The following is a 17,519-nucleotide window of genomic DNA, read 5'->3' as shown; positions in this document are numbered from 1 at the left end:
TGCGTGCGTGCATGCAGAGGGGTGGGGGCTGCCTGTGTCTGTGTGAGAGCCAGGGCTTGCACCGCGCATGCGCAGCTATCAGACGCGCGCTCCCGAGGTGAAATCTGACAATGGGAAAGCGCGCGTCTGATAGCTGTCCGCTCTCCTAAATACGGGCAGCATAAGTTGTCGAGCTGATGCATTCATGCTTCGCATGAATGCCACATCAGCTCGACCTAAAAAAGAGACTACGAATCCGGACCCAACCACAAGACCGCAGAATAATGCACAGCATAGTGAATCCAGAAAGATTCACGCTGCAAAACTCAACTGGCAGACTATTCCAGAGGCGTGCTGCAGCATAGCTAAAGGTTCTTCCGCCGGATTTAGCTTTCTTGATCTTGGGTATATTCACCAGATTAGTTGCGGAAGACCGAAGGCTCCGTGTGGGATTATACCAATTAAACTTAGACTGCAGCGGTATTGGTCTCATCCTGTGTAGTGCCTAAAAGACAATTCACGGTGACTTGAGAATTGAATCCTCTGGAGTATCGGAAGTCAATGCAGCTCCGACAGTGCCAAAGATGTAGATGACCGACGTGTTCTAGACAGGGCCAATTTAGCCGCCACCGTCTGTACTCTCTAGAGTCTCCCAATTAGGTACCTAGGTGTTTCCAGCAGTAGCGCGTTTCCATAGTCAAGTCGGCTCAGAATAACGCTCCTAACTACATGCGCTCGCACCTGGTACGGGAGTAATGGCAGGATCTTCCGGAGAGCTCTGATGAGCGAAAAACAGCTTCCCACAATTTTATTAACGTGAGTTTCAAGATTCAATGTATTATTAAAACTGACCAAGATTACGTACCGTCGTGACGGGTAGCAGACGTGTCTCCGTGGTAATGGGCCAAAAACCCAAAGGGAGGGAACAGGGGACTTTACCTGCTGCACAGCAGAGTATCTCAGTTTTTTCACAGTTGAATTGTAAAGAGTTGTTTTTCAGCCAGTGCATAGTTTCTAACATACAGGTGTGGAAATTTTCCAGCGAGACTGCAAGATTACCCTCCAATGAGACAATAAGCTGTGTATCGTCAGCGTAGTTTACCAAGCTAACCCCATAGGGCTTAATAATCGAGATGAGGGGGCTCATATAGGTGTTAAATAATATTGGGCTGATTGCAGAGCCCTGGGGATACCGATACAAGGTTGCAAAAAAATGCAAGGTTGTTGGAAGCCGGTTATGTCTCTGAGGCTTCAGATCAGGAGGCCAGCCAACTATCCCTTGGAGATACTCTGGATTATGGGTTGAAGAGATGCATATCCAGTCCCTCTCATCCAGGCAAGAGGGCAGCAGGTAAGCACAACAAATAAGGAGCGCAGCAGAGTAGCAGTCCTTTCAGCAGTACAGAAAACCTTATTCCTGGTAGAGTATCCACAGGTCCAGAAGTGTATTGAAGTAGTGGTGTTGGAGGTTCTTCGTTTATACACAGTTGTGCCTTTGAAGTGGGTAGAAACTTCTAGAGACATACCTTTAAAGTGCACAAGTGCCCTGCCATCTCTGGCTCCAGACCAACTACAGGGTGTAGACACCCCTTTGTCTGGGGACAGGACACAGTCTAGTCAGGTGTTAGTGAGGCTGGGTCCAGCTCCTAGCGCCCATCAGGACAGCCCACTCAGTCACATCTAAGCTCCCATTGTATTTGGCTGTCTAGGTGGAATACACAAAGCTTAACTGCCAACTACACCTGGTCATGTGGTCAGAGACAGGCTGCAGGCACCAAAAGACTAAAGCAAGAAAATTGCCAACTTTCTGAAAGGTGCATTTTCAGAATGGTAATTCAAAATCTAACTTCACAGCAAGTTGGAATTTTAAATTTGGATTCCACAGACACCAAAAATTGACAGGTTATATTTTCCCATTTCAGACACTGCTCTTATAAAATGTAATAAAGTAATCCCAATGTATCCTCAGGGACATATAGGCCTTGCAGTAGTTGAAAAATTAATTGAGTTTTTCACTACCAGGACATGTAAAAATTCATAACGTACACATCATGTTTTTTGAATTACATTACACTCTGCCCTTTGGGCTGTCCAGGGCCTGCCCTAGGGGTGACTTATAAGCACTAAAAAGGAAGGTTTGGGACTGGAAAGAGGTTTACCATGCCAGGTTGATATGGCAGTTTAAAATTGCACGCAAAGGCTCTGCAATGGCAGGCCTGGGACATCTTCAAAGGCTACTTAGGTAGGTGGCACAATCAGTGCTGCACTCACTAGCAACATTATATTTACAGGCTCTGGGCACCTGTATTGCACTTTACTAGCGACTTATAAGTAAATTAATTATTCCACTTGGGTAAAAGCCAATTCTACCATGTTTTAGAGAAAGAGCACAAGGGTAGGAAGCTGACTCTTTATATAGCAGACCAAAATGAGGTACACTGTGTAACTAGTCGAGGTCAAACCCCAATTGTCTGACAGAGACAAAAATGATAAGAAAACAAGTTACTTACCTGTAACTTTGGTTCCCCAGTATTGGTAACTTAAATAGATTCCCATGCTTTGTATCATTCCCCGTCGTCGGAATGGGAGCCTCGGTAAATAGAAAATACCATAGTAGTAAGCACAAAGTGAAAAAATAGGCCTAGGCCTCATCTCATTTTGTAGCTTATCCACCTCTTTTTGTAAAAGAGACCAAACTTCTGCAGTAGCCAATCAGAGCAGCCTCACCCCACAGAACCTTCCTGAAGGAAGCCCAGAGCCTCAGATTTTCGTAGCCGTTGTGAACAGCTATCCCAAAGACAAGAAGACTGAGCTTTCCCAGGGGAGGTGGGTGGGCGCATGGGAATCTATGAAAGTTACCAATGCTGGGGAACCAAAGTTACAGGTAAGTAACTTGTTTTCTTGCCCCAGTATTGGAACTTTCATAGATTCCCATGCTTTGTATCAGAGTAACCAGCAGTAAAACAGAAAGCATATTTTGCAATACATGAACCTGACAATGTTACACATTTCTGACCAGAACAGTAGAAACACATAGGATCATAAAATATGACAATGCAGTAAAACAAAATATGCAATAGTAAGGCGGGATAGAAAGGAAAGCTCACCGACTTATTGGAAAAGATTCCTCAAAACTGCCTGGCCCACTGCCGCATCTTCTTTCACAGAAGAGTCCAAACAGTAGTGGCGAGTGAAGGTGTGGACACTGCTCCATGTTGCTGCTCTACAAATGTCCTTGATTGGGACACCTGCGAATAGAGCTGTCGATGAAGCCATGGACCTGGTAGAGTGAGCACGAACTGCTCGCTGCTGAGGTTTTCCAGCCGCCTGGTGGCAAAATTGTATAGCACTAGAAATCCAGCGGGAAATACAGGCTTTAGAAACTGGACACCCCTTGCGTGGAGCACTGAAAGAAACAAAAAGCTGTGAAGACTTTCTGAAGTGTTTTGTTCGCTCCAGGTAGAACTTTAGGCATCTGTGAATGTCCAAAGAGTGCAAAGTCCTTTCCGCAGGTGTGGAAGGCTGTGGAAAGAACGGTTTTAAGACTACTGGCTCATTTAGGTGGAATTCTGAGGGCACCTTTGGGATAAACTTAGGATTCGTTCTCAGGATCAGAACATTGTTCTTTAATTGTAGAAAGGGTTCTTCAATCGTGAAAGCTTGGAGCTCGCTTACTCTCCGAGCCGATGTCAGGGCCAAGAGAAGAGCCAGTTTCCAAGAAAGAAACTTAAGGTCAGACTTATGAACAGGCTCAAAAGGTGCTTTCATGAGTGATGACAAGACTAAATTCAAATGCCAGGCCGGAGGTGGCGGCCGGACTGGAGGAAAGACTCTGAATAAACCCTTCAGAAATTGTTTGATAATCCTCGCTGACCATAGAGAAGGACCTGAAGATGAACGTCGGAATCTAGAGATGGCCGCCAGATGGACTTTCACGGAAGATGGAGCCAATCCAGATTTAGCCAGTGACAGTATGTAAGGCAAGAGTTGGTGTGGAGCAGAAGTATATGGGTGTAAACCTTCTTTCCGACACCAAACACAGAATCTCTTCCATTTAGCACGATAGGTCTTGTTGGTACTAGGAGCTCGGGCCTGGGCCAAAATGTCTCTACATTCGCCTGAGAGACCTAAACCTTGGAATTCTCGGAACTCAGGAGCCACGCTGTCAATCGCAGCGACTTCAAGTCCGGATGTAGAACCTGTCCGTGGGACATCGTTAACAGTGTTGGAACAGGATGCAGTAGAACTGGCTGGTCCTGGGAGAGTAGAAGGAGTTCCGAGTACCAAAACTGTCTGGGCCATGCTGGAGCGATCAGAATCATCCTGCACGGTTCCACCTTGAGTTTGCTGATCAATTTCGGAATCAGCGGAATGGGAGGAAAGGCGTAAACAAAGGCGCCTGACCAAGCAATCAAAAGCGCATTCCCCAAGGATTCCCGATGGTGAACCCTGCTTGTGAAGGACTGGCATTTGGCGTTCTGAGGAGTTGCAAACAGGTCGATGGATGGCGTCCCCCATCGAGCAAAGAGCTCCTCCAGAACGGTCTGGTCTAGTTCCCACTCGTGAGAGACTGTCCTTTGGCGACTCAAAGCGTCTGCCTTGATATTGAGTGTCCCTGCTAGATGTTCCGCTGAGAGGGAGACATTGTTCTGGATTACCCAATTCCACAGCGTCTGGGCTTCCCTGGAGAGAGTGGAAGATCTTGTTCCGCCCTGTTTGTTTATGTAGTGCATGGCCGTGGTGTTGTCCGTACGAACCAGCACTGCACGGTTGCGAATCCTCTGAAGAAAAGCTTGTAGAGCCAGACGGATAGCGAGAAGTTCCAGAAGGTTGATATGAAACTTGACCTGGGCCGGACTCCAATGGCCGCTGACCTTTAGCTCTTGGAGGACCGCTCCCCATCCTTCCATGGAAGCATCCGTTGTCACAACCAGGGGAGATGGTGGAAGTCGGAACGACAGACCCCTGCAAAGATTGTCTTTCAGCAGCCACCAGCCGCCTGCCTTTCTCATCTCCGGGGTAACGACAATCCTGTCGTCGAAGGACCCTGTGACCTGCCGCCACTGCTTGTCCAATTGTTCTTGTAGCAGACGCATTCTGAGCCTGCAGTGTGGAACTAATGGTATGCAGGATGAAATCGATCCGAGAAGCGACTTGTACCTGCGAACTGTCAGCGTCTTTCGAGATTGAAGAAGCCGAGCTGAACAAGTTAGTTTGTTCTGGCGCTCCTCTGATGGAAAGGCTAGACAACTCTCTGTGTCCAGAATGGCCCCTAGGAACCTCACTGACCTGGAGGGGCATAGAACAGACTTTTCCCTGTTGAGTCGAAGACCCAGTTGCTCGAACAGGTCTTTGCATGATTGGACTGCAACGGACGCTTCTAGAGCAGATGGAGCCTTCAGCAGCCAATCGTCCAGATATGGAAAAACCTGAATAGCTTGCCTCCTGAGATAAGCTGCTACCGGAGCCAGAATCTTTGTGAAGATCCGCGGAGCGGACCGGAGTCCAAACGGTAGTACCTTGAACTGAAAGTGGCTCTTGCCCACTGTAAAACGAAGATATTGCCTGTGAGCTGGATGAATAGGAACGTGGAAGTAGGCGTCTTCCAAATCTAGGGTCGCCATGTAATCCCCCGGATTGAGGAGACGAAGGATGTCCTGAAGAGTGACCATCCTGAAGGACAACTTTACGAGATAAGTGTTGAGCTGCCGTAGATCTAAAATTGGACGCCACTTGTCCTTTGTCTTCCGAACCAGGAAGAACCTGGAATAGAACCCTTTCCCCTTCTGAGAAAGGGGTACAGGCTCTACCGCCCCCTTGGTGAAAAGTTGGTGGGCTTCGAGATGAAGGAGCTTGAGATGTTTGGGAGGAAAGGCATCCGGCGCTCTTGTGGGAGGAAGGTCTTGAAACTCCAACGTGTGTCCTTCTTTGACGATTTGTAGGACCCACTGATCCGATGTAATTATCATCCAGTTGTTGAGGCAATGGGTAATCCTGCCCCCCACTGATGTGAATGAGGGAACAGGAACAGTGGAAAGAGCCACCTGGCCGCTATTGTTTCCTGGTGTTGTCTCTCCTTTGCTGCCCCTGGCGTCCTCTAGGCTGCTGGCGAGAGAAAGAACCCCTCTGAGAGTACTGCGGTTTATATGTCTGGCTAGACCGAGAGCCAGAAGAGTAGCGATTCTGATTTCCTCCTCTATAAGAGGAAAAGCCTTTTCCTCTAGCTCCTCTGAAGGGTACTTTGCGATACTGCAATGTTCCTAAGGACTTAGCTGTATCGGTGTCCTTTTTAATGCCTTGCAGGGCCTCATCGACGTGCTTGCCAAACAGCATCTCTCCATTGTATGGCAGATCCAAGATTTTGTTCTGCACTTCTTGCCTGAACCATGTGGCCTTTAACCACCCTTGGCGTCGTAGCACCGCCGAACCGGCAAGTGCTCGAAATGCGGTGGTCGCAATATCCATTGCGACATCAATGACTTCCGAGGAAGCCCGCTCCCCTTCAAGCAAAATCTTCCTCACTTCCTCTTTAGAAGAATCCTGCAATTCCTCTATAAATGGCGTAAGGTCGCACCACATCTGGCGATCATAGCGTCCCAGAATTGCTAAAGCATTGGCTGCTCTAACCAGAAGACTTGCCATTGCTGAAAATCGTTTGCCTACATTGTCCAGGCGTCTGCCCTCCTTATCTTGCGGTGTAGTCAGTGGCGTAGAAGGATTTTTAGATTTGCTTTGGGCGGCCTGAGAAATGACCGAGTCCGGTTTCGGTTGGCCAAGCAAACATGCCGGACTGCCATCAGGTGCTTTGGACTTCTTCTCTAGTCTTGGTAGCACCGGGAGGACTGTGGCCGGGTTGTGCATAGCCTTCAAGCCCTCAGACCAGACATGCTCAATGATTGGTATTGACCGTACTGATTTCCTGAATGGTTCTTTAAAGTCATATAGGAAACATTCCGATTGAACCGTGGTCACTGGGAGACCAAATCTTTTGGAAGCCCGTTCCATTAGGTTGTGAAAACCTCCAACGTCCGCTGGAGGCGAGGTATTGCTGTCTGGATCTGCGTTGTCTGGATCCGCCGGGTCAGTAGGGTTCCAAGGAGTCTGTTGATCCTGATCAGGATCCGCTTGTTGGTCTGCATCCGAAGAAGCAGTGTCATCATCAGTATCCTGCACTTGCACCACCTCTTGTGGGCGCTCCTCCGGCACAGTGGAACGCTCTCTTGTAGGAACAGAGTGGTCTGCTACAGGTTGCAATGTCTGAGGCGGAGGCGTGGGAGGTCGCACTCGTTGAGCCTCCTGAGGAGTAGGGAAACGCTTCCGGTAGTCCTGCAACATAAGTTGTAGATCCGCAACCAACGTGGAGGGCATCGCCACCATCCCCTCTGGTAGCTGACGCACAGGCTGCTGTACCGGCATCTGCCTGGTAGTAGTGTGCTCTTCCTCATAATAATGTTCCGGAACATATTGCTGGTGTTCCATTTCCCCTTTCTCAGAACTGACATCCTGAACCTTAACCCGTAGGTCAGACGGGCTATAAGCCTGTCCGAATTCACTGAAAGTCTCTTCATCAGAGTCATCCTCCAACAGCAGACTAGGTGGAAATTTCTGAACCTGTCGCGGAGACGTCATCTCTGGCGTTATTAGCTTCTTTTTACGTGAAAAAACAATTTTTTCAGAACCTTCCGTCGTCGACGACATCGTCGACGAGGTCGAAAAAGAATCCAAGTAGTTGAAGAAATAGTCAGAAAAACTGAAGAAAACTGAGCAGAGCTCAATGGAGACTCCCTTGCACAACGTGCGGTAGAAAATCTGAGGCTCTGGGCTTCCTTCAGGAAGGTTCTGTGGGGTGAGGCTGCTCTGATTGGCTACTGCAAAAGTTTGGTCTCTTTTACAAAAAGAGGTGGATACGCTACAAAATGAGATGAGGCCTAGGCCTATTTTTTCACTTTGTGCTTACTACTATGGTATTTTCTATTTACCGAGGCTCCCATTCCGACGACGGGGAATGATACAAAGCATGGGAATCTATGAAAGTTCCAATACTGGGGCAACCTAAATGCTCTCTTTTGTGGTAGTGTGGTCGTGCAGGCAGGCTCATCAGAGGGCAGTGTTAAGCATTCATTGCACGCACAAAGGTTGTTACTGAGACACTTACTCAAAGAAATTTGACACCAATTTATACAAATAATACTGAATTTTATATGAATTTGGATACCAAGATCATCAGAATTGGGTAATAATTTGAGATATGAATTTTTACAGGTTTCAAAAGTTCACACTTAGCGCAACTTCTTGAGCGGTAATGTTATCCTATGGGGGAAAAACATATACTGCATTCTGGCACTTGTCATCTGCTTACGGGACCCTTCTCCTGGACGTATGGTGAGTATGGGGAAAGTCCAAGGCAGCACAAACAGGTCACCTTGGGCGCCACTGGGCGGTCAGATGCAGAGCTGCGTTTCAGTGTCAGTTGGCCCCATCAAGTCTATGGGGAGTGGTCCGGTAAGAAAGAGGCTGCATGCTAGGACTGTTCTGATCTTCTTGATGCGTGGTACTGTCACAAGGGAGAGCTGGGCTGAGCGGAGGGATCTTTGGGGGTGTGGAAAGAGGCGGATGTTCATGTTGGTGGGCCCGGTGTGGTGAAGGGCCTTGGGGGTGTGGGTGAGAAGCTTGAAGGTGATTCTCTTCTCGGTGAGTAGCCAGTGCAGTGTCCGTAGGTGTTGGATGATGTGGCAGTGTCATGATAGGTTGAAGACTAGTCTGGCGACTGGGTTCTGTGGGAGCCCAGCAACCTCTTCCTGGGCGGCTGCGGCTTCCGTAGCCCCGGTAAGCGGCAGGACGGTGAACTAGACCTTACTTCTTGGGCGCCTGCAGTTGCAGGGAAGTAGCACCTATACTCCAAGGGAGTTCTCTGGCAATTTGCGGAGCACTGGCAGCCCTCTGGGTTTTTGGAGTCTGCACAGTGGCAGGAAAAGTCTGTTTCTGCATGAGGGTCAGGGAGGCAAGCAGGCCCGAAGGGTTGAAACCAAGTTAGTTGCTCCTCTGCGCTCAGGTCAGCAAACTTTTTTGTCCACTCCTTCTTTGCATCCGTCAGGTAACAGACAGACAATGGGCTACCTAACTTTAGGGTGACTACATCCTCTATATGCCCATTTCCTGTGGGAAGTGGATATAACCCTGACCCAGAAGACCTAATTCCACCAAAAACCAAGATGGTGGAATTTTCTTAGTTGTGTGCACTTCAGGTAGCCCACTGCAGGGGTGATACTAGCCTAAGGGTGAAAACACCCCCCCCCCCCCCTTACTAGCTAATTTTCCTGCCTGTCCGGTTGGCAAATGGCCCCTGGCAGGGGGTGGCATTGTCCCTGTCGGGGGGGGGGGGGGGGGGATCCAGGGTTGCATATCACAGGCAGTGGAGACCTTTGAAGCCTCCTGCCACGATATGCTGATTACCAGTCATCCTGCTTGGAAGAGGTGACATCACCTTCGGCCAGGGCAGGCACGGTTTCCGAACTCAGAGTGTATTCTCTCACCTACAGGGTGCCAGAAACGGGTCTGTGGTGGCAGGATGGACAGAACCAGTCCGCCGATATAATAGAGCTCAGTAGGTTTTCAGGCGGGTACCTTTACAGTAACCTCCAGGCGCATGTATGAATAAATCCATCACTGGAATCAGTGTGGGTTTATTAATACAAGGAGTTTGATACCAAACACCATAGGTTTCAGCAAAGCCATTATGTAGCTGGGAAAACTCATTTTGACCAGTGCCCAGTACATACCTTTACATGGCTTCCCTGCTCACTAGTACCGTCAGTAATTGAACTTGCCAGCACAGGGGAAAATCTGCTCCTGCAGATATGTCCACACATATAATATAATAGTGTACCACACATATAGTTCAAAGGCCTTAGCCTTAGGGCTGTAAGGCCTGCTGAAGGGGCGACTTACGAATATTACATGCAGTTAGGGTACTTTCTGTGTCCCATGTCGTATTTTCATTTTTTAGAGCTCCTTATCGCACAGCCTGCACTTGCACTCTGCATGTGTTTGGTGCTGGGTCCCTTAGAGAGGCACAATATATGTTGCAGCTCTTAGGGACCGCATTAAGTATCTATGCCCTAGGTACCAGGGATACTACTTAAAAAGTTACTAAAGGCCTGGTCAATTGGGTGACCTTGGTTTTGGGAAAACACTGGCACCGGGGACCTGGTTAGCATGAACCCAGTGGACTCTAGTCAAAGTTGCATCAAATGCAAGGCAAAAAGGTGGGGGGCAGAGGGGGCACTACTGCAACAAAAACCAAGTTTCCTACAAGAATCCTTTTAGCACTGGTCAGCAGTTGTAAAATGTGCAGATTCCAAAAGCCATCAAAATTGAAGTCAGCAAAAACAGGAGGTCAGAAACAAAAAGTTAGGGAAAACCACCACTAGGATGTCAGGTCTAACAGGCACACATACACCTACCACATTATTATATTATACAAGCATTGTCCAGCACTACATCCTTCATGTATTGTACCATTCACAGGGCATTCAACACATGAATAAAACACACCGACCTGATGTAGGCGCAGCAGTACACACCAACCTGATGTAGGCCAAAGGTGGGTTAAGAACACAGCAGTGAAACTTTAAATAAGTTAGCCTGCAGGCCTCACTCCAGTGACTTAGGTAAAAAAGACTGCTCACTCCTACTGATCACCACACGGTATGCTATCATCACCGCGTGTGGGCTGCTCAACTCCTAGCAAAGGCAGTAGCCTTTCACCACTCTGAGGGATAGTACTTTAGTCACCACTTCTGGTCTGTTAGACCCGACACCCTTGGCGTGGTTTTCCCCTATATTTTTGCCTCTGCCTCCTGTATTTTTGATGCTGTGCTGGATTTCGTTTTTGCTGGTTTAGATGCTTTGGACACTCTGCCACTGCTGATCAGTGCCAGAGTGTAAGTGCTCCCTATGGAAATTATCATATTGATTGGATGTACCTGTAGCTTTCATTAGTGGGAGGCTACTCCCCAGGGAACAGAGATGGAGTGTGAATGAAAGGGAAGCTTTTGCTGTGGTCTGGGCTCTGAAAAAGCTGAGGCCCTACCTGTTTGGAACTCACTTCTGTGTTCAGACCGACCACAGGCCCCTCAGATGGTTAATGCAGATGAGGGGTGAGAACCCAAAACTGTTGAGGTGGTCCATCTCCCTACAGGGAATGGACTTTACGGTGGAACACCGCCCTGGTACAGAACACGCCAAGGCGGATGGTCTGTCCAGATTCTTCCGCCTTAGTGAAGAGAACTCCCAAGAGGGTGGGTAGTTCTCCCCACTTTCAGCTGGAGGGGACACGTGTTAGACCTGACACCCTTGGTGTGGTTTTCCCCTATCTTTTTGCCTCTGCCTCCTGTATTTTTGATGTGATGCTGTGCTGGATTTCGTTTTTGCTGGTTTAGATGCTTTGGACACTCTGCCACTGCTGATCAGTGCCAGAGTGTAAGTGCTCCCTATGGAAATTATCATATTGATTGGATGTACCTGATTGGCATATTTGTATCACCACAAAGTCCCTAGTAAAGTGCACTGGATGTGTCAGGGCTGGTGATGACAGATGCTACTAGTGGGCCTGCAGCACTGATTGTGCCACCCACATGAGTAGCGCTAAAATGGTTTCTCAGGCCTGCCACTGCAGTGCCTGTGTGCAGTCAGTGAACTGCCATGTCCTCCTGGTCAGTGTCCCCACTGGCTAGGCCTAACCCTTCCCTTTGTGTACACATTGGTCACCCCTATGGAAGGCTCAAGGTACCCCCTTGGGCAGGGTGCAGTGCATATGAAAGGTAGAGCATGTACTAGTGCAGGTAACATGCTCTGGTAGTGAACAGCAGCCATTTTGTGTGATCACTGCTGCAAGGTTATCTTGCTCCATAGACTAACATGGGGGAGGCTGGTCCCAATGGAAACCAGCCTATCTTCCCACAGGAACAAGATAGGACATAAGTGATTGATATCCCTGAACTCAGAATTTAATAACATCTTTTAGGAAAGGTTGTTTTTAAATTCTGTGTTTGAGAACAGTAGTTTTAGAAAGTGGCTGTTCTCTTGTCAAACCTTTCTGTGTGCATGGGCCTGCTTGTGGATTGACTGTCTGGTTTGAGGGTGACAGGGCCTGGGGAGCCCCCAGGAGGTTGTTTGAGTCAGCCCTTGGTTGAATTACTGCATCTGCAACTAGAGTGGTGGGAGGAGATAGCACCTGGGAGTGAATAGGGCTGGGCCTGCCTGCCACAATGCTGGCTCCACCTCCTGCTGGGCGGCTGACGACTCTGCCCCTCACTCTGAAAGGAAGGAAGAAGCCAGGAAACCAAAGTACTCCAGCAACACCCAGAACTGGTTTAGACCGGGCTCAGGGCCCACTTGCACAAAGACTTCAAAGTCTTTTAGGGGTATAAGAGAAGGACACCTGACTCGCGAGGTACGGCGAAGGGCTGATTTAGAGATCGTGCAGCCTGCAACCTTCATTCCTGTGATATTTTCTTAAGACTGAGACTGAACTTACATTCCTAGAATAGAGTGCAAACAGTTAAGAGAGTAAAGACATCGTGTAACTACACTGCCAATGGTTAAACTGCTAAACTGGATAAAGATATATATTTTGATATACCTACCTGTGTGGTCTCAGTTTGTGGTGTGTTTTAGAGTCATTGTGTGTGTTAAGTGCAAATATTATACACATTGCCTTGGGGATAAGCCTCTCTGCTCGTGCCAAGCTACCTAGGGGGTGAGCAGGGGTTATCTACAGTGGGGATCCCTTTACCCTGTCTAGAAGTAAGGGTCCCTACTTGGTCAAAGGTACTTACCTCTGCCAGCTAGAGACCCCCAGTTCTAACATGGTCCAAAAAGAAATATACCTCACTCCATGAGACAGCCTTATATCATGACGCTCACACACACACAGTCCATGTTTGCCCATATTAACAAAAATCAGCAGTGGGATTCAGACGTTATTGCAATTGGGGCACTCTGGGAGGGGTGCAAGTCCATCACTATGCAAGGGACATTTCCATCCCAATACAACTGTCATTAACTTATCCTTCAGGTCGGTCATATTACGTATCATATTACCATTAACACCATCAATGTGAAAAATATGATTTAACAACAAAGGAATCAACATGCATAACAAAGAAAACAAACCAATCCTCTATTCACTCCTCCATTGAGGAGCAGGTTTTAATCCTCCCAAAATTTAAATAACTGCATTGTGTGATTTCAGCATGGAAATACAAAAACAATGAGTTAGAGCATGAGCGCTGTGGCTCGGATGGGCAAAAAGTTTGATTCAATGTGAGCACACAATTTGAGACAGGGAATGCAGTTACTGCTATAGGTCAATGGTGCTTCATGCAAAAGCCAGCTTACCTTCTTTTCTTTCCGCTTGAGAAGTTCAGGCCGAAGGGAAACATGAACAGTGGACTGCAGGCCATCCACATACAGAACCACTGCTGTTGCTTTCTGCCCAGGGACAAGGGTGGCTTCTACAAAAGAAATTGGGATAACATCTCCTTATGTGTAAAAGTACTGGTTACCAGAGGCAACTGAAACAAGAACTGGCAAAGCCAATAGGTCTGGCCAGTGGCATAGTTCCAGGGGGGTGGGTGATGTTAATCCCCCCCCCCCAAAAAAAATATTCAGTGGTAAATAGTTGGGTAGAAGTGCTTCAGTCGGGTATTGTGAGGTGTCTGTTGGATTTCATCTGGTATTTTACATGCTCACACGGACACAGACACTGAATGCTTTCAGAAATGTTGATAAGTTTGTAAAATATAGTGTTTTCAGTACCTCTAACAATCCCACACTTCCTTTCCCTTTCACTGCCTCTTAAGCCCCCCTCATGTCCTGCTTCTCATATAATGCATTCTAAAAAGATATGCCAACGAGATTGGTGGGAAATCTGATGCTCACACCCCCTCCAATCTTACCGGCAAACTAAGCCCCTGGGTCTGGTGTTGGTTGCCAGCAGTTTAGCTTTGTCCATCCTGGTTTGTTTATTCAGAGTTCTTGTAAAACATTATTGTGGTAGTCCCCTCCAATACAAAGAAGAAGAAAAATAGTAGATAGAAGCATTGCGGTTTGTAACACTTACAGGAACTACTCTGTGTGCGGATGTGCTCTCAGTTAAAGAGCAGAATGAAGTCACTCACAGTTAAGTGGGCTGACCAACTTATGCATGTTTGTTGTGTTCTTATCCTAGTTATTATTTAATAGTGTAGAATTTGGATTGTGTATGCTCTGTTCTACGTTCTGTCCTGCTTTAGCCAGTTCTGTTTCTGCTGTAGAGTGGACAAACCTGTTTCCTGTATCGCAAATAAAGAGGTTGCATCATTCTTCATTTTCCTGGATTTCATACAATAATACAACAATTTAGTATACTGTAGTAGGCAGAAAAAAACATTGATGACACAACAATGGCCAATGGATAAGGAGGGCTGTCTGAAAGTCCCAAAAAGAACATTATATACATCAGTTGACTAAAATATATAGGTCTTAGGTAATGTCAGTCATAAAAAGAGAAACTCTGTGGCCTTGCTATGCTAAGCATAGATAGAGCATCCAACATGCTAATAGACAGCAGCATTAAATTGCCTTCTACACATTAATATTAAATCTGGTCTTTCATGTAACTATTTCACTCCACTGGGATGTCAGAGGAGGAATAGAATTTGTACTGCAGGATTGCAATTTTAAATGAATATAAAAAACAGAGCATATCTGCAGAAATAAAATAGGAGGTCATACAGGTACAAGCCAGAAAAATAATGGGGAATTAAACCAGCACAATTTTATAACATCTACAAAGGTTCTATTAGGAAACTAAGATGAGGTCATCAGTGATAAAAATTGGCTTAATAGAAACTTAACTTAGCAAAGAGAACAGATTTGCTATCCCAAATGGACATACAGAGAATCAACAACAACCAGACAGATAAAAGCACACAGACAACCAATAATTATTCAACAAACATCAGCATAACAGTGCAGACTGTCAATTGCCTCGAAAAAAGGTGAAAATCTGGAACGGATCTCGCCCTCACGGATTTACCATTAATATGGGAATAACTCCTACATTATTTAAAATATATATTAATACACTAAAGAGCCACAAAAAACGTTACAAGATATTTAAACAAATACGTTCAAACAATAATAGTGTGTTTGTTACATCACAGACTGCTTCTTTTTCTTTGAAAATAAAACCAATATCAATTAATTTCACAAGGGTTAAATTGTAGACTGGGATTTAGTAAACCTTAAGGCTGGGAAGCAGTGCTTAACTGTGTGCCTGTGGCTGTAGGAGGTGGACCACTGGTATTCATTTTTGTGGTCTGTTACATATTTTGATCATTAGACTTTGATCCAGAGGAAGTGTAAAAAATGGCACAAAATAGAGAACAAAGGAGGAAAAGAAAGCTAGGGAAACAGCAACAAAAGGCGAAAACCGAGATTAAAAGAGCAGCTAAATAAACAATAAGTATTGGGTGGTGGAAGAAAGAGACAAGAGGTGGAACACAATCTAGCCAGCCTTGGTTATTTGGCAAACCTGGTATTCAACAGCATCGGGACCCTTCAATTTATTTTTCTATGTATTGATTTTTCTACACATGTTAGGTGAGGGTTAGGAAGACGTCTGGACAGATTGAGACAGTTTCTTTCAAGACAGCAAGTAACACAGCCTTAAACCTTTTTCAGACCTGAAACACACTGTATTCTAATAATAAAGAAAGGAAATCAAACCTCCAACATGGAATGAGCTTGCAGACACAGTCATTCCAGCAGTGGCGTCTCCACCGCTAAAATGTGCCAATCCATCATCATTCACATCCTGGACTGTCAGCGTGAGTTTCTGACTGGGTAACAATTTTGCCACACTCTGGCTCACCTCAGATTTATCTGTGAACGACATGAAGAGCAGGATTGACGATTGTTATAATACATTCTGCAGTTTCTTTGTTCTGAAAATGGATATACATTTGTGTTGTCATCACCCAACTTGCAAGGTGAGACAATATTTGTTAACTTAAAATAGGCCACACCTTCAGCTGGATTATCAAAAGAACTTCTGCTCGATTTCCAAACCCAAAAAATTATTATCTAAATGTTAACTCTTTTGTAAGCATTGATGTTACTAAGAGAGGACTCCATTTTGTGATCGTTATTCTACCCTTGAAAGAGGAAGGAAGATCAGGGGAGAAGAAACTTTACTTATCTGTAAATATAGTTTGGCAGTTTTAAACACCTCTAGATTAACATGATGTGCATTACTCTGCCACCGAGTGGCTAGGTATGAACTATGAATGAAGGTAAATGTTTGCATTGCCAGGGGAACTCGGGCGGCTCGATGCAGGGGGCTTTTGAGCAGTCGGGCGCTCAATGTTATTCAATGGAGATCTTGAAAAGGGAACAAATGCTGCAGGCTCAGGGACAGAGGATCTTCTGGAGCGACCAACACTTCGAGGGATAAGTTGGGATCTTGGAGGGTAGGTAGGCACCCCAGAGTTGGGCACAAGGGGCGCCAGGTGCAGGGGTGTCTTTTGGCGTCGGGAAATCTTACCCTGCTGGTCGTGTTTGGGGGGGGGGAGGGGGTTCCTGGTTCTGAGGCTGCAGGAGTCGTCTGGAGCGTCGAGGTCAGAATCGCCGGGGGGACGTCCTCAGGGTCTTTGTCCACTCGGGCACAGGCCGGGCTTTCCTGACGTAGGGTTTCCCGCCAGTCTTCCCGTCAGAGTGGGGGTCAGAACTGGTGGGTGTCAGTTGCAGAGTACAGCAAGTGGCCAGGAGAAGCTCACATGTCTGCTGTGTGGCAGCCTAGACAGCCTCTCAGACAAGACGTGGATTGTACGTTAGGTTTCAGGGAGCATCTCTAAGATGCCCTCTGTAGTGCATTTTACATTAAATCCCACACTGGCATCAGTGTGGGTTTAATGTGCTGAGAAGTTTGGTATCAAACTTCTCAGTCTTCAGTGTAGCCATTATGTTGCTGTGGAGTTCGTAATGACAACCTCCCAGCACCATATACTCTTAACGGCATCACTGCACTTACAGTGCCCAGGAATGGCCCTGGGTACTGTAGGGGCACAGGGCTCAAGCACCTGTGCCCACACCACTGGCATAGGGCACCCAGCTAGAGGGGTGACTGACGTATGCCAGGGCAGGTTGTGGGCATGGCACAGAGGGATGTGTGCCATGTTGACTCTTTGTTTAGTTCTGCACCAGGACACTCAGCCTGCAGAGGCAGTGTGTGGGTGTCAGGGTGCAGGGTACAATAAGTGCTGCAGCCCTTAGGGGGTCTTCTCTAGTCACAATGCCCTGGGTACCCATGGTACCATTTACCAGGGGCTGCCATGTGGCCAGAGATGCCAATTGGGTTTTAGCTTCAATACAGTTTTAGGGAAGGAACACAGGCCCTGGGCACCTGATTGGCAGGAGCCCAGGGCATACTCAGTCAAAGCACATCAGCAATTCAGCAAAAAGTGGGTGAATACCAAGCAAGAAAGATGACACTT

The 17,519-nt window shown here is 46.9% G+C and overlaps 1 protein-coding gene across 4 annotated transcripts in view; it reads right to left on the bottom strand.

Moving 5' to 3' along the window:
• Positions 1-17,519, bottom strand: part of PDCD11 (programmed cell death 11) — a 640,465-nt gene that overhangs the window by 337,974 nt on the left and 284,972 nt on the right. For all 4 annotated transcript variants that reach the window (XM_086922722.1, XM_086922723.1, XM_086922724.1 and 1 more), the window contains exons 18-19: positions 15,754-15,909; positions 13,381-13,496 (exon numbers count right to left, since the gene is read on the bottom strand). In XM_086922722.1, coding sequence (XP_086778848.1) covers positions 13,381-13,496; positions 15,754-15,909 — 272 coding nt within the window. The remainder of the gene's footprint in view (positions 1-13,380; positions 13,497-15,753; positions 15,910-17,519) is intronic.

Source organism: Lissotriton vulgaris, chromosome 5 (assembly GCF_964263255.1).
Source record: "Lissotriton vulgaris chromosome 5, aLisVul1.2, whole genome shotgun sequence".
In the NCBI taxonomy this organism is placed as follows: Eukaryota; Metazoa; Chordata; class Amphibia; order Caudata; family Salamandridae; genus Lissotriton; species Lissotriton vulgaris.
The sequence above is the reverse complement of the archived record's forward strand: the minus strand, read 5'-3'. Positions and strand labels throughout refer to the sequence as shown.